At 37.7% G+C, this 27,177-nt stretch overlaps 1 protein-coding gene across 1 annotated transcript; it reads left to right on the top strand.

Moving 5' to 3' along the window:
* Window positions 1-3,777: 3,777 nt before the first annotated feature.
* Window positions 3,778-26,706, top strand: LOC121735068 (forkhead box protein N3-like). Its single transcript, XM_042125735.1, has 9 exons — window positions 3,778-3,948; window positions 16,885-17,096; window positions 19,645-19,742; window positions 21,120-21,184; window positions 21,632-21,907; window positions 22,378-22,452; window positions 23,776-23,997; window positions 24,248-24,385; window positions 25,398-26,706. Exons 2-8 carry the CDS (start codon window positions 16,885-16,887, stop codon window positions 24,371-24,373), a joined length of 1,074 nt encoding a protein of 357 aa, XP_041981669.1. The 5' UTR covers window positions 3,778-3,948; the 3' UTR covers window positions 24,374-24,385; window positions 25,398-26,706.
* Window positions 26,707-27,177: the final 471 nt, after the last annotated feature.

Raw genomic sequence — 27,177 nt, 5'->3', positions numbered from 1 at the left:
GTCAACAGCATGTCGACCACAGATTACTAGTTTATATTGATGTCGACGGTCAAAGCCATTATTGCCAGCTAAAAAAATATGGTTTCACCATAAACCAGGGCTTCATAACGTTATCGAATACCCCAAAAAATATCGTTACGTACCGGTATTTTCATAATGGTAGCCAGGTAACGGTATTTTTTTATCGATATGATCTAGTAACATAACCAAAAAATATCGTTATAAAATACCGGTAAATATAACGATATTTTCTGGTATCAGGTATGCGTCGTGCACCAAATCTCACTCGCAGCCCTACTTCCGACTTCCGAGCACCAGTTTTTATAAACGTGGGAGAGCCATGCTTCGGCACGAATGGGCCGGCTCGACCAGAGAAGTACCACGTTCTCACAAAAAACCGGCGTGAAACAGCGCTTGCAATGTGTTTCACCGAGTGAGTGAGTTTACCGGAGGCCCAATTCCCTCCCCTTTTCCCTTCTCTTCTCTTCCCTACCCTCCCCTATTACCCTCTTAAAATCTCTTCTGATGCTGCGAGTGTCCATGGGCGACGGAAGTTGCTTTCCATCAGGTGACCCGTTTGCTTAATTTGCGTAATTATTTGTATGTCTTAGTATTTATTACTAGAATTCTAAGTTTCATATATATATATATATATATATATATATATATATATATATATATATATATATATATATATATATATATATACACACACATCAGAGGCGCTTTGCACACGACGATTCGGGGCGGACCGGTAGCACAAAGGGAATCCTACAATATCTATTACCAACGCACACCAAGGGCAAAACGACTGCTCCGCAGGGCCCCGGCGGGCTCTGCGCTCTACGCGGCGAGGGCAGCTGCAGACATCGACGGGGAGACGCGGTCTTTATTCCTTCGAGGACAAAAAGCCTGCCTCGCCCCGTCGTCTGCAAAACAACAGAGTCCGCCCGGCAGCCAGCGCACGGCGCACGTGCTGGCAATACAATAATTTACTATACAAACCATACATTAGTAATAATATCTGAACAAAGATACTGAGCACTGAACTACTGAGTACCTAATGACCATGTCATTCTCATTAGACGTCATTTTTCCTATAATATATATCTCGACACGTCTAGTTTAATTTTGTGCATACTGCTGCATACTGAATTGACTGATTAAATTAAGTACTTATTTTACAAAAGTTAACGTTATCAAAGAACATATATTTACCGTTATAAATCCTATTTACCGTTATAACATTTACCGGTATTAATTCCAATTTTTTCCGTTATTTCTAGTATCGGGTAAATTTTCATACCGGTATCTATGCCCTTCACACACGCAACTTCAACTTCAAAGCACAGAGTACTTTATTATATACTCTTCAAAGTTTGAACAAAGTTTGAGTTAAGGATGTATAATATAATAAAACATTTATAAATTCAAAGATTCTGACCTAAATTCGAAATATTTAGTAGAATAAAACATCCTGCATCGATTGATACGTGATTGATACCAAAAAATCATTACCTTACCGACAAGTTAGGTACCGTACGTGAAATAATTTATTTTAACCGACTTCCAAAAAACGAGAAGGTTATACAGAGTGCAATTAAACCTTCCTACCAAATTTTTTCCAGGGCTTAGGGATTATTAGGAGAGTCCATATAACCAAAAAAAATTGGGTGTTATATTTTTTTTATTAATATATTTTATTCCATTTAAAATCGTTGCAGAATGGTCACTCGCGGCGCGAGGGAATGATAACGCGGGGGGAAGCGCGCACGCGGGGTCACATCCCGTCGCGTCCATTAATTGTAGTCAATGATGTTCTACTTATACAGATATGTTACGTCCATACTATTTTCGACTTAAATCTCTTCCGAACAATTTTCAAATTCAAAATTGCAGACATTGACAAATTTGACAGATAAGTGAAACAAAAGATACGAAAAACCATTTACATAAAAGAGACAGTTCTATTTTTAAACGTCGAATCGTATCGCTGTCTCTTTCTTCGCCTGAGCTATGACGAAAATTCGGTTTTTTCCAGATTGTTCGAAAAAATAATTGAAAATGTAAATAATCGAGATACTTATTGCAATCAAGACATGTGGTAAGAGATTCCATGTGTTTTGTTTACTTTCGAGTTATAATTGGTACATTTTCGAAACACGCACGACGTCATTTTCAATTTATTTAGGTAAGACAAGACGCGGCACGTTCGTGACTGCGCTCGATTCAGACTAAACAACAGACGGCCCAATCGGGCCGTATTTGAAGCTTCACAACGCGCGCGGTAGTAACATATCTGGTTTGAGTATTTCATCATTGATTGTAGTGTTTTTTAGGATAACTCTCGGAAGCTATTTCTCAACATTTTAGTACTGAGTGATTATAAAAGAAAAAATACGGCTATTTATTTTTAAAAAGGATCATTATATCAAAATTTGGCAGGAAGGTTTAATTGCACCCTGTATTATGTTTGACTGTGGATATATTTTTTTCAATTTCTATTTATCATACGTAATGTTTGCCAGAAGTGTTACAATTTTTGAGAATTGGTCAGAATTGGGAACTTTGTATCAAAGATAAACAGCTAAAAAACTGCTTATTTTGAGGAAATATTTCAAATGAGGGATTTCATTTATATTTTTTAATTTTAATTTTAACAATCTTAACTAGATGGCGTAAGGATAGACACTTCTAGATTTTCTATTGGTTCCTCACCGATCTGAAATTATCTGCAGGTTGGCATCACTGACTACATATGGGTTGTGTTTCCAAATAATATCAGTGTACTGTCAAGTGTGACATAAATCAAAATATCTTAAACCTAAGCGATCATTGGCCTAAGCGATTACATAGTACACTGGTAATAGTTTAGGAACACGCTGACATAATAAAAACTTGTCAAACTGAAACTTGACAACTGAAAGAGTTTTGGCGGGCATGTCACTTTCAAACTTCTTCTACTTTTTATTGTTGGTGTGGTTTTTATTATTTTTTCCCAAATTGTGGTTTTTGGGTTTTTGATATTCATTATTGGTAAAATATTAGCCATTAAATATCCATTATCTTGCACAAGTGCAGGTAAGATGTTGTCAAAACCAAAATGTATAATTCCTGTGACATTTGGTGTGAATATCGGTAAATAGGGCTATTTCTTCCGTGAATTTCGGCTAAAAAATTATTATAATAACTTTATTATCCTATTCATTGGAATATTATTGCGCCTTTTTCAAGTTGAAATGTATCAAGTTTTACATTCTTTTGCCCAGTTTTGTAGCAATTATTGATGGTATTCCCTGGTATTACCGATAGTTGTCTACCCATACGCCATCTAGTTACTAAAATGGAAACTGTTTAACAATCAAATTAAAAATAGGTATAGGAAATCCCTCATTGTTTGTGAAAATTATCCTTCGAAGGGTGCGACAAGACTTTATATGAACTTGGGCGGGGGCGCTGATGGTAAAGAAGAAATGTCAAATATGTCGTTTTGTATGTAGTATGTACCAGCATTAGTTCCTTTTTTCGCCACCTGCATTTAAAGCTTAAATCGTATCATTTTTGTTATTTTAAAACAACAAAACTTCATATCCGTTTGTCTATTTTTTCTATACTCTATGCTTATACGTCAAATAAATACACGATGTATGATCAGCTTCGCGTCGCTAGTGATCTAAAAGATAGAAAAGAACCAATCGTAAAAGTCATATTGATACTTTCATGTTATTTTGACCAATAACGAATTGAATTTTCCGAAGGTGACATTAGTAGCATCGTTGTCTTCCTACTAAACTTCAATCATATGTTTATTTATGTAGGTTGTTCTATAATTTATGATTTGATTGGGTGGTATTTGTTGAGTGTTGATTTCAAGAACGGAGTCTGCGGAATGCTGCATAATATTATTATTTTTTGATTTGTGTTTACTCAAGACTTTCTTATATAAAGGTGAGTCGCTAACTATATTATATTTTCGTATGAAAAACTAGTTTGCCCTTTGCACCGTGGAGAAGATTTTTTTCATCATCATTATTGCGACGAAAATCGTAATTTCCTCGTATAATCTACGCATTTTCGATATTGCACGTAAGTTTACGTCGGGATAACTCGTTTTCCGCATCGAAACGTGTCGAGTTCGCCGTTCGCACTCGGGTCTAAAATTGTCGGGACGCACGAGGAAACTAGAGACGCCGTGGCGTACCATCTAAAAATGGATCATGTATCGACATATCCATGTGATGGGTCCGTCCCTGCTGCGTTATGTAATGACCCCTACTGGCGAGAGGTAGCACGTGCCTGCACGCGGTTCATATCCACGTAGAACGCATCGGGCGCACGCGGTCGCGAGTAGCCAGCGCCTCAGTTTCCTAGCAACACGCTGTTGACGCTGATGCTCAACACAAACACGCATGGGGGTTACATCACACTATCCACGCGTCGATACGCGAATTGCGTTCGAACATCTGTATCAAACTTATCTTTTTATCGTTTCATAAACGACGCGTACGCGTAGCACGAAATACCTTGTGAGTTTCTTGTATTTTTGCCATATAATCTCTTAAGTCCGCTTGCATACTCTCAGTTCTATTCTTGTTCCTAGTATTAAAGAGACGCCTATATTAGTTGTCTACATGTTTCGCAAAAAACCAGCAGCATCCTACCTAGCATGACCTAGACTTCCTTCATATTTTCTAAAAATAAGTGACACTGCAAAAGAGAGTAATTTCATTTTACAATGAAATAGACCTAGTTTCTTGAAAGTATACATATTTACTTCAAAAAGTATGGTATATTATTTATTCAAGAATAATCAACAAAATGTTGATGAAAAAAGTATTTTTGTCAACTTACTGGCATTGATTTATATTTGCATATTTTCAAGGGCATGGCCTACTTTAAATGTTTTTCTTTTTTATGTTCTTTTAATGAATTATGTATGCTTTACATTACATTTATAGACAAAATATTGCTTTATAAAGATAATTTCACAATTTAGAATTCGTTAGCAATTTCAAATAAATTGCTAACAAATTCTTAAGCTAAGTTGATGCCATTTTTAATAATAATGTGGTTTATATTCATGTATCTTTCCATAAATAGCAGTAAGAATAAGTTTGAATGTGCACAATAATAATATTATTATCAACATTATGTAACATACTTACTCAAATTTACTGTTTTGCCTGTGTACACAGAAGTCAAAGATTAAAAAACTATTTGAAAACCAAGTAGTCATGAATCATGATATAATTATAATCTTATAATTTAATAATATAATTTTAATGGTAAATAAATTATAAGTAAACCTGTACCTTCAGCTTGTGAAAAGTTAAGACTTATATACTACTTATATATTGTAAAAAAATATTATTATGTAAAAGCAGTGTTGTCAAGCGAAGCAAAATATTTACCACATATATAGTAAAAGTTCTTATAGTCAATTGTTATGTTTATACGTTTTGATGTTGGTAAATCAAACCCATGGCGTTGTTTACATTCAAGGTTGTGTTTAACACTATAATTTCCTCATTATTACAGATTTTGTTTGGCTTCCAATGACCTTCATAGGAGCATTCAATGTATTCTCTTACAAAAGTTTCAAAAGGCTGCGATGATAACAGTTATTAGCAAACAATAATTCTATAAAAAACCGCTTCTTGCTGAGTTTTTGACCTTAAATTAAAAAACCTTAGCAGTTTATTATAACTTTAGTAAACTAGAATAAATGATTATACTAAAGAATTATAGACATGTAATTTATTTTGACTTTAAATGTAAGTCGTCATTTGTAACAGCTTTAGTTTGAGTTTTATTTACTTGACATACAGACCTACAAGGCTGCTTTAACGCTGTCGAAAATCTGTACTAACTCTGCCATTAAATGCCACCGGAAAGACAGCTGTTTCACACACGCAGCCTGTTAATGTCATCCATAGTTTTTATTATTCGTAGTCTCATCCCAATGAATAAAGAAACAGATGGAAGCGACATAACTACAAAAAAGTGTGGCCGGCGCCATATTGCCAAGAACTAAACATGGCGGTCTGTAGTGATGGGACACTCGGTTGATATTTGTCGAGGATATCGATAAGTAAGATGTTATAAGTGAGCTATTAAGTTTAAAATCTTTTAATAAATGATCAGATTCTTCACCTTATATTTTTTAAATTCGATAAAAAGTACATCACTAAACGTCAAATCTACTAATTTCTATGTTGATTAAATAATATCGAAAATCTAGCCATGTTATATTACTATTCTATCACAAATCTTATTTATTGTCTAATTATTAACTAAATTAGCACATACGAAGTCAAGCCATCGGTAAAATAACAAACATTTTAGTAAAAATATAAACGTACCGATCCAAGGACAAACTTTTTTAAATTTCTTCACTTTTTTGACGGACTCATTGACCGATATATCGATATTTTTTTCGCGATATATCGAGACCGATATTGATATTTTTTCAAATATCGATGTATCTTGACATCCCTATAATACGACACTTTGACAGTTTATGTACCTCGGAGAACCGGAACATAAAATGGCGGACCGGCCACAGAATTTTGATTTGGTAGAGACCATTATGGCGCGTCCACTTATAAAAGTCAATGCCTCATCCAAGATTCAAGAATCATCTTCAATGATCACTGTTGTCATTTTGCATGACACCTGTTTGACAAATTACGCCCCATGACTAGAATCATCCACGCATTGTTTAACGGCCATTCCCAATATTTGATCTATCTCTGGTTTTGCCTCACTAGAGATAGGAATAGCTCAGATTAGACATTAGAGACATAATATATTTTATGTCAATTGTGAGCTATTCCTATCTCTAGTAGGGCAAAACCAGAGATAGATCAAATATTGGGAACGGCCGTTAAAGTTTACTCCTTATCGCTACAGCCTACACACCTAAACGTAAAACGACTTTGTCGTTACGATATTGTGTAAACCGAAACGTTTTATCGATCGCATGTACGACAAACGTTCGCGTTACGATAATTCGCTAAGGCTACGTCGCGTCGTACTTTGTAAAAGATTTGAAAGCTATTTTATCGTAAGGTTAGACTTAGGTCTTAGGACATAGTTTACTCCAAAAACGTTCAGTTTTTATCATTCCTTGTTTTATTATAAAATGTTTAGATAATTTATTCGATTACGGAAGTAACGAGCTGTTTCGTAGAGTTCAATTTACATAATACTATTATTAATTCATCGTCATTTCAAACGTATGAGTTTTTAAACGTGATATTATATTCTTTTCAATCTTGCACAAGTGTGCAAGATTCGTTGAACGTTCATTCAGTCAACGCGCACGTCTCTACTCGATTGCACCGGAGTGGTTGTGCAAAAATGCCTTATTGTGCAGTGTCGAATTGTAAAAACAGAAGTACAAAAGTGAATCGGTCATAAGGAGGTATTTCTTTCCACGGTTAAGATATTCGTTCTAACTAAAAGTAGAGCAAAAATTGACACGATCGATTCCTTAGCAATGCACGCGCGTCGCCGTTCTATCTTGATTTATTTCTGTGGACGTGATAGACAAAGACAACGTACCTACCTTGAAAATTTAACGCTGCAAAATAATTTTATTAATCACTGGGGGGATTGTTTGTACCGTAATATTTTTTTGAAAACTGCCGAGTGGCAACCCTACTAAGTGGCAGCGACTTGTCAGGGTTATTAGCACTTCTTCGTGAAAATGATAAAATTCGAATATAAAAGTAACTAGAGTAAAATTATGTACGTTGGCTCATGATGGACAAATGCAGACAATTACGAAAGAAGAGGATATTCGTCAACTCATTAATAATAATTGCTCATGGTTGACATCGACTGTGCATATAGACCATTATAGGCCAACGTGAAGAGAGACCTATAAAATAATTTTTAGTTTTTAGTACTCAATACCTTTTTCATCAAGTTGTCATTAATAAGTAAAACTCATTTTCCCAGGAAATAAAACCTTTTACGGGCCTCGACTAGTGTATTCAGAATATTCCATTCATTTTAATTGTTACTTATTAAATCAATTATTTGTTATTCCTAATACGTATGATGTGACGCAATTATGACGAAACCTGTTATATTATGTGCCTTCGTGTATCGTGTATTGTATTTTTGACGCAATAGATCTTCTTCTCAAATGTTCTTAGATCTTCTATTTGTGTAGAATGACTGCATTCTCTACAAAATCCAGATACTGGTCTACACCTTCTTATAAGATCTTCTATTTGTACCTATAGAGTATAGAATGACTGCATGCCCCACGAAATCCTGGTCTACTCTCGGGATAAAGGCAGTGAAAACTTCCGTGTTAAGGGCCGCGCTACACCGGATTGACCGGAATGGCAGCGGCGAGGCGAGCACTTTCAGTGCCTCCTGTTGTTGCTGTTTATTTCTTTTGTTGGTAGGGCCTAGCACTGCAGCACAGGCACCATAGGGTTTTACTGCTGCACTCAGTGTGGAACATTAATTACTTAAATGTAATTAATTCAAAACTTTGACATAAGCCCCATACATTATCTGTCGAACTCTTTATTAAATTGAAGGTTAACATAATTAAATGTCTCTGAGTACGGCGGTTAGAGGTCAATCCTGGCCGCCGCGTCCTGCTCTAACAACGACATTTCACGTTTGCTAGAGTAGGACGCAACATTCTCGTACGATTGTTTGAGTCTCAAAACCGTTTCGTGGTACGGGCCCAGGTGCGCAGACAGCGCACCTCATCTCGCAGTCGGAGTTGCCAGAATTTACCCAGGCCTGTTCCCCAGTCCGCAAGGAATAGTTTTCCCCATTAAAAAAATGTACCGTCGCTAAATATATACCAGCCTCATCACCTTGATGAGTTGCAGTCGTTCACCGTGCGTTTATCGCAAAACTTTCTGCCGTGCACTGTAAAAATCTGGAATGAACATTCACCGGAAACGGAACGGAAACCTTCAAGAAGGAAGTATATTCCCTCTCAAAAGGCCGGCAACGCATCTGCAGCTCTTCTGATGTTGCGAGTGTCTATGGGCGACGGTAGTTGCTTTCCAGTAGCCCGTTTGCTCGTTTGCCCCCTTATTTTAATAAAAAATGTACTTTTTGACGCGTCAAAACGCGAATTTAATTTTCGCAGAAGTGACGGGCAAATATTGATCTAAAGATACAGAGGCGCCGTTTAAATACCTAACGACGCGAATAACAAACGAAACAGTGGATTACGCAATTTCGCGTCGTTTGTGCAAGATACAAAAATATCAGACACACCGCACTCAGTCAGTCGGTCACTGGGCCCGGTAAATATAGACGTTGACGGTTGAGCAGCAATGACGTTGCACCTTCTGTATACTTCCCAGGACGCCTCCGTGGTCTAGTGGTATGGAGCGCGGCTCTTGACTCGGAGGTCGTGAGTTCGATTCCCGCGTTGGAAACATGTTATTTCCAAGTTTGGTTAGGACAATGCAGGCTGATCACCTGATTATCTGACAAGGTGAAATGATCCATGCGTCGGATGGGCATGTAAAAAGTCGGTCCTGCGCCTGTCCTCTCGCCGGTTATGTCGGTCGTCCGTCCCACTGGGTTATGAGAGTAAAGGAATAGAGAGTGCTCTTGTGTGCTGCGCACACACTTGGGCACTATAAAATTCCTCCTGCGTAGCTGGACTGGTTTGAATGAAACCGGCCACCGTCACCGAAACCGGTGTGGGAGCGGTTATATGTACATGTGAAGAGATATCAGACGGACACATTTCCGCATTTAAAATATTTGTAGGGAACATTTCTCGGCTTTATGGAGTCTAGAACTGCAAGAACAAAACATTGCAGTTTGTAAAGCGTTTTCTCTCGCACAGCTAGACTCGTCGATCATCGGCAGAGGGAGTCATTCCAAAGTCCAAACATGACAATACGTCATGTCAAAGAGATCTTACGGCCACACTCTGAGGACTGAGACCAATAGTAATTAGTTAACTGTAATTAAATGAAGATTTCGATATTATCTGTCAAACTCTTCATTACATTGATGTTTAATAATTAATCATCATTAAACGTCTCTGAGTACGGCATTTAAAAACGTTACAAATGTCCTACCAAATAGGCATTTTGGCAGAAGATTGCCTAAGTGTCATATGGGCCAGCGAAGCGAGCCCGAGTATATTCTACCACCTAGGAACACTTTTGTGATAGGTACACTTTACGGAAAAACTATCACGCCTATTGATTTGTGCTTTAACATAGTAATTTTTATTTGTATGTAGATTAGGTCAGTCAAGGTTTGGTTACTATTAAAATATATAAAAAAATCTGCCATAAAGATAATATTATGACCACGCAGAAAAACGATGCGAGCCCTCACAAAGCTCGACTTTTAGCTAGTATTATAATGCTTCAATCTTCGTAGGAACAGGGTCTCCGGCCTCCGCTATCAAATCCAAGTTTGATACAATCAACAATAATTATTATTATAATATGTAATATTGAATTTTTTTTAATTCGAAAATGATTTCGTTGAAAGCACAGTGTATAAAAAGCTGAAATCTTATTAGTACACGTCAGATGCAACTGAAATACTTAACCTTGATTTTATAAACGCCATTTAACTCGCAGACATTTATTTTAAATATTACATAACGTTTATCTTGGAGGATAATGATCGTTATTCGTTAGCCGATTTAGCAGATTGCAACATAAATAATAATTACTTATTAGTTATTATTAATATATTTTATTTGAAACTTTTTTTAACTTTAAAATCAGGACACTTCAATCATTATTTCCAACCCTGATCTAAAAAAAACTTCTTGTTTCGAAAATGTTCTATCCTATTATAAGGATGTACTATAGACAGGAACTCCTTAATTTTGGAACATTCTAGTTTTAAACCAGTTAAATTATTATTTTAGACCGCATTTAAAACCTAATAAATTTAAAAGTTCACGTTCAACTGCAGTGAAGTTAATTAAATTACTAAAAGAGACGCTTTCAGTTAAAATTAAACTAAAATACTAAGACCCAATTTCACCAACCTATGTTTGTTAAATTCTAACGAGGCATTACTTAACGGAGCATAGAAAATTAAACAGACTGTTAAAATACTTATGTCCCACAGTAAAAATTTAACAGCGGATTAGTAAATGCAATGTTAAGTGAACAACGAATGAACAACTATCAATTCGTTCATTCTTGTTATAAGGCGACGAAATTGCAATGTACAAGATGAATACGACATGTTTGCTGCAATGTGTCACTTTCATCCATAGTAGTATAATAGTAGATAATGCGACCAAATTAAAATATCACTGATCGCATACATTTGTTACGCTATAATAGTTCTTCTTAATTTACCAGGTTAATAATTATTATCTGTCAAAGCTGAAAACATGAATCATAATACAAACTTTTATTTACATATTTAGGTTTGGTAATTTTGATACAAGTTAGTATATTTGCAATGTCAAGGAAAATCCGACGGCTGAACTTTTGCCAAAGTGAAAATAAATAATTATTCATAACTATGAAAATAATTAATAATAAGGACGTAGCGAAAACATGGCGGAAAGACTCAAAAGTCAAAACAGATTCTTTTATTGATATTGCATATTATTGTCTTTGAAAGTTGTTATTTTGACTCATATAACAGCCTGTTAAATATTTAACGGACCTCCATTATAGCAGGAATTAAATTTAACGCCGTGTTAGGTGATTTAACATGACATTAGGGCATGGTAGAACGCTCGATAGCCCTAACAGGCCATTAACTGATTTAACAAGCCATTATTTCTTTAACATTGCTTGATGAAACTGGGTCTAAATCAAAATATAAACTCTTCTTTAGAAATAGTCGACGATTTTAGGGTTCCGTACCCAAAGGGTAAAAACGGGAGCCTATATAACCATAGAGTAATAAATATCTGGTCTCTGATATTACTAAGACTTCGTTGTCTATCCGTCTGTCTATCCGTCTGTCTGTCCGTCTGTCTGTCCGTCCGTCTGTCCGTCCGTCCGTCTGTCTGTCAGTCTGTCTGTCTGTCGCCAGGCTGTATCTCAAGAACCGCTATAGCTAGACTTCTGAAATTTTCACAGATTGTGTATATCTGTTGCCGTTTAACCACAAATACTAAAAACAAAATAATATTAATATTTAAGGGGGGCTGCCATACAACAAACGTGATTTTTTTGGCCCTTTTTGCTCGATATCAATAATGGCAACAGGTAGGCACTTGAAATTTTCACAAAGTTTTTGCCTTTTTTTGCTCTATAACGGTACGGAACCCTTCGTGCGCGAGTCCGACTCGCACTTGGCCGATTTTTTTAATGTTGTGAATTAAATAAAATCCTCCATACTAATATTATTAATGCGAAAGTATCTGTCTCTGTCTGTCTGTCTGTCTGTCTGTCTGTCTGTCTGTCTGTCTGTCTGTCTGTCTGTCTGTCTGTCTGTCTGTCTGTCTGTCTGTCTGTATGTCTGTCTGTCTGTCTGTCTGTCTGTCTGTCTGTCTGTCTGTCTGTCTGTCTGTCTGTCTGTCTGTCTGTCTGTCTGTCTGTCTGTCTGTCTGTCTGTCTGTCTGTCTGTCTGTCTGTCTGTCTGTCTGTCTGTCTGTCTGTCTGTCTGTCTGTCTGTCTGTCTGTCTGTCTGTCTGTCTGTCTGTCTGTCTGTCTGTCTGTCTGTCTGTTACCTCTTCACGCTCCAAAAGCTGAACCGCGGGCGTCATCTAGTTATTATGGAAGTAAATCTCATGTTATCGCGTGATTATGTGTTAAAAAAATAAAAATAAAGCATTTTTTTTTATTTTGATTTTTTTCGTCGTCTGTGTGAATTTCTCCTATTTTTTGTAAAGTATCTCTTGCTTAGATATACAGTATACTTTACAAAATAGGAGGAATTCGGCCATTGATCGAGCATTATATTTTGTCTTATTCACTCGCGAACTATTGCTATTCTGGTGGAAACGAGATAGCTACATAATCTTGTCAGAATTACAAGAGGGTCTTGAAGAGAGACAATAATTTGAGTTCGGTCAACGGCTGAATTATACCTCTGTCATCCGCGTCCCAACTTTAGTTTTATTTCTTGGGCTTTATTTGTGTCGCTGGATCGAGTTTCTCATTTCTGTAACTCAATATTACACGTATTAATAGACAAAATAAAGTATGTCAAATACGAATGTCCCATTTTCATTGAGTTATTTTTTCGCATCATTCATGTTCTTGGCAAATGGCAACGTTTTGGCGCCTCACTCTGCGTTGGCTGTCTTGCAGTCATTTGACGTTTTTGCGTGGCTTTTTTTGCTGATTTTTTCGGTGAATGACTCGATGTAAATCGTCATGACAAAATATTTTAACTCCACTAAGGGCCTGATTACACCTACCGAGCATAGTGGCGACTGGCGAGTCAGTGCTCTCGGGCAGTCATTGCCCTGTCTCGTCTACTCGGTAGATGTAATCAGGCCCTAACGGAGCTTAAAAATACAGTAGTTATGCAGCTTTTGATTCAGTTTTGTCGAATCTTGAATGCTTTTCCCCATGTAGGGAATTTTCTTTAAAGTTTGACTAAAATTGTTAAACTCACGATAATTAGATACTTATGCCAAATATCCAACTACAAATGACCCAAAATAGTCCCGAAGTATGTTCAATGGCCGCACTTTTCCATGTCTTTTATAATATACGTGTGTCTGACTGAAACTGATGATAATAGCCTCACTAATTGATTGATCGTACATGTTAAATATCGTAGAGGTCGCTTGCTACCTATTACATAATACCTACATGCTTTTGGTTCAATATACGTGGGAGAGCCATGCTTCGGCACGAATGGGCCGGCTCGACCGGAGAAATACCACGTTCTCACAGAAAACCGGCGTGAAACAGCGCTTACGCTGTATTTCGCCGAGTGAGTGAGTTTACCGGAGGCCCAATCCCCTACCCTATTCCTTTCCCTACCCTCCCCTATTCCCTTCCCATCCCTACCCTCCCCTATTACCCTATTCCCTCTTAAAAGGCCGGCAACGCACCTGCAGCTCTTCTGATGCTGCGAGTGTCCATGGGCGACGGAAGTTGCTTTCCATCAGGTGACCCGTTTGCTCGTTTGCCCCCTTATTTCATAAAAAAAAAACATGCGGCAAAGTGTAAGTGTAAACAAAATTTCGTCAAAAATTTACCGAAGAATGAACTGTAATTTTGTAACTTTAACCCCCTTTTTACGCTCTAGCTAGAGTTAAGTTTGATAAGTTTTCTTAATCGATTTTTATTTAAGTGTTATGTATTTTATTGTAATTATGTTTTTGTAGGCGCTTGCCTCAATAACAAAAAACATTAACTAAAGACAATCATCTTAAAAACTGTTCATGGTTATAGATAAAAAAACTTATAAAAACTAATTGAGAGAGATCACAGAATATTATTGTGCAATAAGTAAATAAATGTTTCTAATGAACATGATGTAATAGACTCTAAGTTTCGTTTATAATATTATAAACTAGCGTCGCTTTAAAACTAAATCTTACCTCTGTTCCCTAAAATAGAATGTCATGTGACGTTGCGTGGGTGTTTCGCTAATTGCACTAAGAGTTATCGCCCTTAACGTTTCGGGTCAACAGATCTATAGTCTATAGAATAAGGCTTTTACTTTGTTTAAAATAGGTACACGATGTACGTATGTTTCATTCACCAATTTTGATATTTCTATGAATTAGCACTTAGGGCCTGGGCTTGTACCACGAAACCGTTTTGAGACTCAAACAATCGTACGAGAATGCCGCGTTCTACTCTAACAAACGTGAAATGACGTTGTTAGAGCAGGACGCGGCATTCTCGTCCGATTGTTTGAGTCTCAAAACGGTTTCGTAGTAGGCCTACTTATTACCCCTACCGAGTACAGTAGCAAGACAGTGCCCTCGGCCGAGCACATCCCTTGGGTTTAGACTTGGTTAAAACTTAAAAGTGAACGCAGCGTAATGATTTTATTTTTGTCATTTCTATGGATGATTCATAGTTAATCGTGTCTTTGAATGAAATCTTTTGATATCATAAAGCTGCCTCATTATTTTGGCGGATGTATTTGCCGCTGCCCTCCCATCACGTCATCAAATGACAGTATTGAGAATATGCAGCTGAAGTATACAGAATGTACTATAAGTTTCATATTTACACGTGGGAGAGCCATGCTTCGGCACGAATGGGCCGGCTCGACCGGAGAAATACCAAACTGCGCTTGCGCTATGTTTCGCCGAGTGAGTAAGTTTACCGGAGGCCCAATCCCCTACCCTATTCCCTTCCCTATCCTCCCCTATTAACCTATTCCCTCTTAAAAGGCCGGCAATGCACCTGCAGCTCTTCTAATGCTGCGAGTGTCCATGGGCGACGGAAGTTGCTTTCCATCAGGTGACCCGTTTGCTCGTTTGCCCCCTTATTTCAATTTAAAAAAAAACCTACTATACATTACTGTTAAACATACTGGGCCTCTATCACAAGCTCTTAAAACCAGCCAGAATACTGAATGGCTCGCATTTTGGTACCACGACCTCTTTTTTCCAGTCAGTCAGTGGTCATGTGACACAAAACTCACTTCTCCATTGTTAACTGAGTAGTAATTTCGTATCATGACAACACAACTGACATAAGCTGGCTGGCTTTTACGTCAAATACAGCAATTCAATAAACACCAACCAACGAGTAGCTGTTACTGAATAGTTTACATTTAAGTAATTTTATTTATTAATATTACATACTTTTTAGTCTTAAATTATATTGCTATTTAGTTGGTTAGTTACTTAATAAGATATATATTATCTTCCTAGGACTTCGTCATCATTACACTTGCAATTCTTTATTAGCAATGTAGTACTTATAGTATCTCAGTGTTATCAATCATATGTAAAATGCCTTACAAGGCACGAAAAGGGGATTATTAAACTTATAAATTGCCAGTTTATGTTACAATAATACCTATTTGAAAGCTCAAAAAAAAGTAGGTACCTAGTTCAAGAATGAGTTCAAGTTCAACAAACTATGTTCAACTCATGACATCAACTCTGTTGTAATGCATGTAATTGTAATCCACAAGTTTGATGCATTTCTAAGACTTTTTTAAGGTTCATTATTTAGCGTAGGTATCAAATACCAATAAACTTATCAATTTCTTGCATAAAACATAATCTCTATAAACATAAATAATAATATCTAATTATCTTTTTTTTGTCTCCTTCTTTTTTTTAATTGCCGACACAGTGAGTTGCCAATGTCAGAGAATTATTTCTCCTCTAGATCGCCATGCTTGTGATAATATAAACATGAAGGAGTGTTATTTTCTCAGTGTTTTGATAAAGGGCTTATAAAATACCAAAAAATATAAATAAAACCATTTACACATTTATAATAATCACCTTTAAATACAATAAATCGGTGCAAAAGTAACTATTCCTACATTGACCACGTTATATATAACACCCCTCTTTTTTGTCGGGGGTTAATTAGAAAATAGTATATTTTATAATAAAAAATATCAATCTTTTTATAAACTATATTTTCATCTTGATTTACAATTTTCCGTTAGTCATTATGGCTAAGCCATTTCAATTCCTAAAAAAAAACAATTCCGTTAGTCAAATTTGACGTTCGTTTTTGACATTTCTTTATCCAGTTCAGAGACAAATATTACAGGTTAAAACTATTCAGAAGTAAAAGTGGTTATGATACCGAAACAGAACCATTCACTTTACAACTGATAAGTGAACTGTAACTAAACTGCATGGAAGTGACAAAGGCAATGAATGATACAGGCCCTGCAGACCAAACTGTATTTTTTTTATCTTGGCATGATAAAAAAGAAATTAAGTACAGGACTTTTTTCTCGTTCTTTTTATATTCTCACCATACAATCTTCCATTTCCAGATGGCGCCAATGCGTGGTGAGCGAGGTGGTTCCCCGGCGCGCGGAGCACGCGCTTCTCTCCCGCTTCCCCGTCGCATCATCAGACAGATCGCACGACATGTCGCCTCCAGCGGGCGTTCGCTGCGACGACTTGAAGTCTCAGGTCGTGTCATAGACAACTTCGACGATATCGACGACGGTTCGGATGGTTCGGATATGGAGACGCAGACTGCGTAAGTATAATCGCATTAATACGACAGATTGCATGACATGTCGCCTTCAGCGGGCGGTCGCTGCGACGATACGAAGTCTAGGGTCGTGTCATACACAACTTCGACGATAAGTATTGACGACGGATCGGGCAGCTCGACCGTCGAAGTATAACCGCATCATCAGACAGATAGTGCGACATGTCGCCTCCAGTGGCCGGTCGCTGCAACGACTCTAAATTTCGGGTCGTGCCATAGACAAGACTTCGACGATATCGACGACGGATCGCCTAAGTACGTAAGTAAGGACTGCCTAAGTTCCTTTTGCTTCGATGCTTTCAGGAGCCCAATTTAGCCTATTTCTTGTATCTTGAATCTCTGGTCCATTAACACACTGAATCGTTCACATAGGACGCCCGAACAGACTGACCAAACTGAGATACTAATGCCCGTTTTCATTTTTCACTTACCGCCCCCTAACGCTAAGTGTAAGCTAGAGGCAGTTTAGTGTACCGATCCTTGAAGATTTTACCAACGTTTATATCTTACCTAAATCAATAGGGTCTAACTTCTAAGGTGACGTATAAGTTTAGTTCAAAACGTATTTTTCTTAAAAGATAATAATATATGACCATAAAAAACGGCTAGGGGACACTATAGCGTTAGGTTGGTGAAAACTGTCATGAGATTCCCAGGTTGAACCATTCATAATCTAAGGTTATTTATGCAAATTGTACCTGAATATCGTAACGAAATTCCGCAACTTTTTATTTAAAACTTATCTTTACATTTTGTTGTAAAACTCTTATCACTATTAAACATACTATCTCGCGCGAGATTGTGCTGTCATCAATCACAAGCGCTCAAAAGGAGATTGTGTTATCAAATTTTTAGGTTACTGGGTGAGACGTGACCTTGTAAAATATGTAACTGATTAGCAAAATAACTGAGTTGTCTCCATATGTCATTTTTAGCACTTGGCTCAAAGGATAGCTATAATAACTCACAAAGGTTTATAATGGGAAGATAGGTCATAGCTGTACAGAATAATTTAGTGTTTAGGTACATCTAGTTGCATAGATGTGTAAAATATATATCTATGCGTCTGCACAAATGAGCTAGCTCGGTCTATTGATCCCGTACCTCATGCGTTTAGAGTTGTGAATTGTGATATAAAGTACTAAAGTCAACATACTCAAAACAATATATCACATAACAAAATACACAAAATATTGTATGTTTAGTACAGGTACTTTACATTGTATCTACTATTCAAGCAACGATTACTTTATTAAAATGTACATACAGTTACCGAAAAATGAGCCATGCTGCGGCACGAATAGGCCGGAGAAATACCACGTTCTCACAGAAAACCGGCGTGTTTCGCCGAGTGAGTGCCCTTCCCTACCCTCCCCTATTCCCTTTCCTACCCCCTACCCCCCCCCCCCCCCCCCTATTACCCTATTCCCTCTTAAAAGGCCGGCTACGCACTTGCAGCTCTTCTGATGCTGCGAGTGTCCATGGGCGACGGAAGCTGCTTTCCATCAGGTGACCCGTTTGCTCGTTTACAGGGGTAAATTAAATTTTCATAAAAAAAAATGCATAATTTTTCTTCAGCCTGTAGCTTCGCCTGTAGTGTCCGTGTGAGTTGTGACCGTACTCAAATATTATGTAAACATTAACAACACGCTTATTTGGCGTCTGATAAGCATGCTGTAAGTTGTAACACAACTAAAACACGCTGAACAAAATGACAACGACGAAAAACGGTAAACATTAAATGAGTTATGAGACAATTTTTATCGTATAATATCTCTGCAAGTTGCAACTGTTGCAACTTGCAAGTATTTCTATGATATTTATAGTATTCAAGGATTTTATATCTATGGACGCTTCACACCACGTCAGTCTGGCCCCGTGGTAAGTACCTGATGGACTTGTGTTACAGGTACCAGACAACGGAAATATATTTAATACTTTTATAAGTACTATACACAATAATATTATATTTAAGATTTTTATATTATGATACACATATTTAAAACACATCCATGACCTTTGAAAACTTTTTGTTCCGTCGGTGGGATTCGACCCCGCAACCCCCGGCTTGAGCTACCAACGCGCTCACCACTGAGCCACAGAGGTCGTCGTGGAGAGAGTTTTATCCCTTGGAAACCAATTTTCACTTACCACTGAAACTTCGAGCAACGCTCTAGGTTTTGAAGTTTTTGAAACTGTATAAATATTTAAGGGTCAATTAATAATAGCGCAGGCCGCAGAGTTTGGATGCGCGCGCACCAAAAAGCGGTGGTCAAGAGAATTCGCGAAAGTTTAAATTTTCGCGCCTTTTGAAATTCTCAGAAGTAATATGTTCGTTAACGCTTTAGAGTTTAGGTTGAATTTGTTATGTTCAGTTTTAATAATTCGCTTCGATGCGCTTCGACTCTGCGCTAGTATAAATTGACCCTAAGCAACAATATTATCATCGTCCTAAAGAGAAACTTCTTTTTCAATAATAACTTAAATATTATTCTGGAACTAAAAGTTTTAAAGTGAATATTTTCTTTTTCAGAGTGGCATGTGGAGGGAACGCTGGTAATCTGCCGCCGCCTGATCATGATGACGACCTCACCAGCCTCAGCTGGCTACAGGACAAGAATTTGCTGAGAGGTAAGAGAATGTTCCCTCTCTTTTTAGCATTTCGTTAACATTCCGTTACATACATACAGCCCAAGCTAAAAGCGTTAATAGTTTGGGCTGTATGTATGTAACGGAATCTTTGAGTTTAAATCTCCAGCCGGGCTAGCACGGCCATCAGTAGAAATGCGAAAAGATGGACAAACTGTGGACATAAACTTAAGGTGCCGTTCCGATCTTTACCGCGGCTAATCGCGACCGACAAAAATTAAATTAAAATGCCACTTTATGACAGACTATAATATAATATGTTATAAAGTAGGATATTATTTGAATTTTTAGCACTATAGTCTGTCATAAAGTGGCATTTTAATTGAATTTTTCGGAACGAAAAAAGATCGGAACTTCACCTTAAGTTTATCTCCACAGTTTGTCCATACTTTCGCATTTCTACCGGTGGACGTGCTAGCCCGGCAGTAGTCTTAATTAATTCGAAACTTTGCCTACGTATTAAGAGCCAATAGCTCCACTCTATGCGCTTTCGTCTTCAATATTCGTCATCTTCTTTCATTTAACTTTCTTTTTCGGCGCATTCAATAAAGAATTCGTCATCGAACGCAACGCCAACATTGTATTTTTGTTTTTTGGATACGGTCAGAGGGCATGCATCGCGGGCATGCCTCACGTTCGCTGTTGACTGCGCTATAACGCATGCCCTTGACGAACAGAAAAAGGCACAGTGTGGATAAAGCTATTGACAATGCAAAAATTTGTTAAAATTAAAAAAGAATTAAAAAATTAAAATGAATAGCGTGTCTTTTTAGTTTTTTTAAACTATTATTTTTACTTTGAAAACAGAATGTTATGGCTGAAATACTGCATGACTGGTGAGACATTTGCAATACTTAAGGAGTGTATTCGGTACTCGATTCTCATTATAATTATGTACTTAATAAAATTAATTTTTTACCGAATTTCCCTTTAAATAAATTAATCATCGATCCTGAGTGAATTACGCGGCTAGGCAAGTAGGCATACTATGCGGCTGGTGCGCGGTGGCGTGCGCCACCAGAGAAACACCGCGACGCGCCGCTACCATTCCCGCGCGCGGTGTCCATGCGTTAGGTAAATAATTATTTAACTTTAAGCTACATTTACTCAGTAATCAATTGATATTTTTTTATATTATTTTTTTTCGTCTAATATAATAGCCAAATATCATGTCGTCGAGTATTGAAAATGTCTCACCAGTGATGTTGTATATCTATTCTGCATGTTACCATTAAAAATTTGCTTATTGTTAGCCGAGTATTCATTCTGCATTCCTAGTCGCCACAATATTTTAACGTTACCAATAACCATAGAATTATAGAGTTTGAGAACAAAGTTTTAACTTATTTTTTCTTTCAGGTATAAATCTTACAAAGAACGACATTGAGGAATCAAAATTGATAGGCAGTCATGTTGTCATCAAAGTAAGTATTTAGTTCCTTCTTAATTATTTAAGGAAGAGCTAGCATTCATTGTTTAAAAACTGCCAAGTTACAATGAACCTAAGTAGTGTTTTACAGGGTTATTATTAGTCAGAAAAGAGATTTCTCTTTCAAGAATTGAAAAAGTTACTGAGTTCTTTATTACACGTGCCGCCTAGCATAACAGTCATAGAAAGAGCCTCTTTCTACAATAGAATAAAAAGTGTCATTAAAAGCATCTGTCTGTCATCTTGTCCTTAAAATCTACTCTGATTAAGCTAAGGATTGGTCACCAACGTCTGTTAGTGTTAACAGCTTGTTAAAATGTCACGTCTTCTCTTTCATTCATATGAAAAACGAAAGAGATAACGTGATACTAATTCGAGTATCAACTTCAATGGTCATTGATGAAATTAGGCCTTAACTAACTCTTAACTATTTTTTTCACAGTCAGAGCCGTCAAAGACCCCACCGCCTATATGCCGCATACCGTCGCCCCCTCGGACACCGTGCAAGGCGCCCCCCTCCCCTCCAGTACACACCAAACCCCCCTACTCATTCTCCTGTCTGATATTCATGGCCATAGAAGCGGCACCCACTAGAGCGCTCCCGGTTAAGGAGATATACGCCTGGATTATACGACATTTCCCCTACTTCCGACACGCGCCTCAGGGTTGGAAGAACAGTGTGCGACATAATCTGTCGCTGAATAAGTGTTTTCACAAGGTATGTTTGTGCTCTGTAGTTAAAATAATGAGGAAACAATACTGTAGGCCTACTACAAACCGTTTTGAGACTCAAACAACGTCCTTTCACGTTTGTATAGAGCAGGACGCGGCATTCTCGTACGATTGTTCGAGTCTCAAAACGGTTTCGTGGTACGGCTCCTGAAAATGAAATGTGATAATTGGTATGAAGTTTTGTGATCTCGTCGTTTGGACTTAGTTTTTGAGTTTTGTTAAATTTGGATGTAGGAATGTTTTTGTATCGAGAATTATGCACATAATATGCAGGCTACTTTTATTCGGAACAGTCAAATATAGTATTTGCGTGGGATACTGTTTTTACATAGGCCAGACCGTGGTTAAATTTATTATCGAATCATATTAATAGTCTGTGCTCTTTTTATATATCAAACTATAAAGTATTTTCGGAAAAAAGTGATGTTATAATCAAGTTCCTGTTTTTTATTACAGGTGGCCGCTGCGCCCGGTCTAGGCAAAGGCTCACTTTGGACAGTTGACCCGCAACACAGGTCGTCGTTATTACAGGTAAATACATAACACATATTGACATAGGCTACTATTGATACACCGCTTTTATAAGAGACACAAGCATGGGCGTACCCAGGTAGGGACAGGGGGACGCCGCCCCCCCCCCCCCCCCCCCCCGCATAGAAGATTAAAAAAACGTCAATTTTCCCGGCAAGTGGGAATTAAAAACGTTCGTTACGTACTCTGCGCAAAATAAGTGTTGAAAACAAAATATCTTTTGAGTCAGATTAATAAAAGTCAATTTGCATGATTTTTTGTTTCAAATACCAGAAGTTTTCAATATAGACTGACCATCTTCTCGAAACAGGGCTTGTACCATGAAACTGTTTTGAGACTCAAACAATCGGACGAGAATGCCGCCTTCTACTCTAACAAACGTGAAATGACGTCGTTAGAGCAGGACGCAGCATTCTCGTCCGATTATTTGAGTCTCAAAACGGTTTCGTAGTAGGCCTACAGGTATGCTGCCCCCCCCCTAGCTAAAATCCTGGGTACGCCTATGCAGTGCCGTAAACAGGCTTTTTCGCGCCCTGTGCGAGCTTTTACAACTGCGCCCTTGCTTTTTTAGATATTATATTACCCAAAGCAATGTATAGGTCTATTTTACTGTTGGAATCGTGCTTTAGGGGCGCAGCGGGAACTATTATCGGGAGCAAACCGAAAAAATAATACTCCTGTCTGGTTTGGCCATTTTTGCGCCCCCCCAGTCTACGCCTTGTGCCTGGGCACCGGTGGCACCGCCCTATTTACGGCACTGCGTCTATGGACACAAGCCGCTGTGAAGCTAAATAATAATTATGATAATTGGCTCTTTCTTTTTTTTGTCGAGGGATTGCTTGTAGCGATTGATGCCGCACTTGCCCACATTAAGATGATTGTGCATGTAGAAGTACACCTGTAATTTAGGATAGATTAATCTTTATTCTACAATATTGTATGCTTTCTATATCAAGATCTTGTCTAATGTATTTCCTTGTTGGTGTGTCAAATAATAAAAATAAAAATTATAATGATGTCTCGCGCATCTATTGGTATAGTTATTTTTTAATCTTTATTTTTTAAAGGGATTTTTGTACAGAAAGACGATGTCAATCCTATCGTACCTTATGCTAAATATAACAATTTATAATTATTCCGAATTATAGCTAAAATTATATAGCATTCTAGCAGCATCATAGTTATATTTCAACATGAACGTGATTAGTTATTTATGGTTACGTTCCAACATTACCCCGTCGACAATATGTGGAATACACATGCAACTGCACTGGAGCAATGTTTCTATTGAATGTAGGTAATAATGAGCTTATATTTCACCAGGCTTTCGGTCGTCAGCCGCTAATGCCGCTTGAGGTCGTATCAAGCCCCGAGCGGGCGGACGTGACGGATCGGCCACAAGGGGCGGAGCGGGCACAGGGGGTGGAACGGGCACAGGGGGCGGAGCGGGCGCAGGGGGCGGAGCGAGCGGCGCCGTCCGCAGACGAGTACCTCGCCGCCGCCACCGTGCTGGCCATGAAATACGGCCCCGCTGTTATGGATCAGGTAAATGAGATGACGTTACACTACAAAATTATATGGTAAGGTCATATTGGTGAAAAGTAGTAGGTTACACCACTTCAAAATATTGGTAAAAAGTCGTTAGGTTTCACCACGTCAAATCATTGATTTAGGTTACACCACGTCAAATTAATTGGTGAAGACTGAAGAGTGTTTAGGTGAAAGTATGTAAAATACTTTTTAGTGTTTCTCCTTTGTTTTATATTTCGTAATTAATTTTTTATCTGTTCTATAGCTGCCCCCCGAGGCGCACCTGGTGATATCGCGGTGCGCGCGTGACGAGCACTCGTACAGCGGCGGGGAGGAGCGGCGCACGGCGGAGGCGCTGCTCAACCTCGCCGGCCTGCCCACCACCAGCTAGCCCGCCCACCAGGTAGGCATACATAAGTTTAGAGGAGCGGATGAGGGGGGGGGGATTCTATAAATGGGCCTTACTTGGTACATATGATGCGCCAGACCAAAAAAGTGTCCACCAGCTAGCCCGCCACGTAGGTACTATAGAGAACTACAAAATTTGGTCAAGTTATGTCAAACCCATAAAGTAAATATACCTAGCGGAATAGAGAAACAACGGCCTGAGCAAGAGACGTGTGACACATGACAGCAGCACTCTTTTTTTTTGACGTCTAGTCGGCACGTGCCGCACGTTGACAATTTAATCTCATAGAAATCATGTTCAATCATGCTTGTGTAAGTGTATACGTACACATATTTTTACACACAGATGAAACCAATTTTGGTTTCGTTTGACAGCTCGAGATTGTTGCTCTATTCCGCTAAGTATATTAACTTTATGGTCAAACCCAAACAGATCACGACTAATATTGATCGAAATAACTCGACCAATTGACGTAGGCATATTACCAGCTAGCCCGTCTACCAAGAATGCAACTGGCAAAAGGCAAAAACGTTACTGGGCATTTACCAGTGCAACTAATCTTAATGAAACATTCCAATCAGTTCGACTACTAGAAACAAGTGAAAACTACTACCTGAGCTCAGTAGCTCTGTTACTTTAAGCCTTCACGTAGCGATTAAGGCGCTTTGCAGACGAAGGGGCGGGGCGGGCTGGTCAGTTTCGCCGCGAACGATAGCACAAAGGGAATCCTATATTACCAACGCACACGGTGGGCAAAAAGACCGCGCCGCAGGTGCTCGGCGGGCACTGGCGGCGCATGTCCGCGGCTGCCCGCCGTGGATCACACAAACCTGTTTACATGCAGTAACGCAGACGGCGTGTGCTTTGCGTACGCGGCGCGGGCAGCTGCAGACATCGACGGGGCGTACGCAGCTTCAATTTACCGGCCCGCCCCGCCCCGTCGTCTGCAAAGCGCCTTATGTTATAAATACTGTCGTTAAAGAATTATTGTTTTATAACATTTCAGAAACGGCGGCAGAAATGGTGATAACGCGGGAGCCGTAACACCGGGCAGAAAATGTAAGTCTTCCTATAGAAAGCCACGCTTTTAATCAAACGACATTAGTTAATTTCCCTTTTTGCGATTATGAACTATTTATTTAATTTATAACGTCTAGTATAGTTTGTTGGTCCTTTTAAGCTCCCGGGGTTCGTTTACCTATAGGTAGGTATCGTTTTAAGATAATTTTATAAATTTGGCATCGTCTGCTCAAATTTTTTTTTATGATAAGTTTTATAGTTTTTAATTTGTATGTAATAGATTGGGCCTAGCCCGCTCAGTGAGTGATGTTTGACATATATGTTCGTAGAACAAAAGTTATATATGCTGCAGACAATTATTGTCTATGATTTAATAGACAAAGATTACCATTCTCTAGTCCTATAAAGACAACATTAAATTTCAATAAATTCTATCTAGAAAGTTTATATTTCTGTATAATGGCATTAGTTAAGTTCAAACTATTACACATCACGTGAGAATTCTTATGTAATATAAAGTTCTGTAGCTGTAAGTGTGAACAAGCCTTAATATAAAACTATTATAACAAGCCTATAATAATTATACTGATCTACTGCTTATAACGGCGAAAAAATTGTTGACTCTAAAAATCGTCGTATATTAGACTCGTCGACTTTTGCCAAATGTAAACTTGGCTTCAAAAAATGTTTTTTTTTATTTAAGTACATGAAATGTATGTTACCAAACCTTTGTATTGTGTCTAAATTTTAGTATGCTCTTCTTGTTCACATTTACAATAGATATTGTACAAATGTTGCTTTTTAAAGAATCTATAATAATAGAAAACTTAATAGTGATAGTTGTGATACATTTAAACAATAATAGTGAAAATAGTTCTGCATTTAGGTTCTTCATAAAGTAGGTATATTAGGTAACTATTTTTATGATTAGTCCTTTCTGTATATCCGACTTTTCATTGCCCACTATTGCCAGTAGCCATATAAATTACTTTGCCAGGTCGATTGCAAGGTCATAAATAATGGAAATGTCATTTACCTGGCAATATTATAAATATGAAATTGCTAAATCTGACTCAACGGAATGGTTAAATCAATTTTAATTTATTGTTTAAATAATAAACTGTTGTCATTTTAATGACATCAGATCGTTTACAAATACAGGGCTCACTGGAAATGAAATCAAATGTTTTTAGTGATAATGTATCCTATAGAATAAGCTGTAAGCATATTTTGTGTTCATGATCATGTGATTGCTTAATATAAGCATAATATTATTATATCCCATAATCTAATCATCATATGAAATAGAATTGATGTAATTTTATAATCGAATAATATCGAAGTTGAAACTTAACTTTGGTACGCAATAATAATATATTTTTCAATCTCGAAAGTTGATATAAATATTGTAATCAACAATGATTTCCTTAATCTTTCAAGAACACGGTTTAGCCTTGTATCAATTCTAAAATTATTCACTATTTCGCTTTAACATTGCAGTTGTAACGCAGAAAGTGCCTATTTTTGTAGAATAACTTACTCAGAAGTGGCACATTTAAATGTCTTGGTGTATCAGACTTTTTGTAAATTAAATCATTAAAACTTGGCAAAATTAGTTAAAAAGCTTAAATAGACGTTGGCTACGTTTCATATTTATATTTTGCCTGGCACTCTATAATCTATGAAACGACGCCATGTTTGCCAAGCTGACAAAGTGACATATTTTAGAGCCAACTCAAAATGGTGGGATCTCTATTGTACAAATT

The sequence above is a fragment of the Aricia agestis genome, chromosome 16 (genome assembly GCF_905147365.1).
Source record: "Aricia agestis chromosome 16, ilAriAges1.1, whole genome shotgun sequence".
Classification (NCBI taxonomy): Eukaryota; Metazoa; Arthropoda; class Insecta; order Lepidoptera; family Lycaenidae; genus Aricia; species Aricia agestis.
The sequence above is the reverse complement of the archived record's forward strand: the minus strand, read 5'-3'. Positions and strand labels throughout refer to the sequence as shown.

Excerpts from the sequence above, each read along its gene's own strand:
- LOC121735068 (XM_042125735.1), top strand. The coding sequence starts at position 16,885 with ATGGCGCCAATGCGTGGTGAGCGAGGTGGTTCCCCGGCGCGCGGAGCA. Across the intron at positions 21,908-22,377 it reads TGAATAAGTGTTTTCACAAG|GTGGCCGCTGCGCCCGGTCT; the intron begins GTATGTTTGTGC and ends TTTTTATTACAG. Across the intron at positions 23,998-24,247 it reads GCCCCGCTGTTATGGATCAG|CTGCCCCCCGAGGCGCACCT; the intron begins GTAAATGAGATG and ends TCTGTTCTATAG.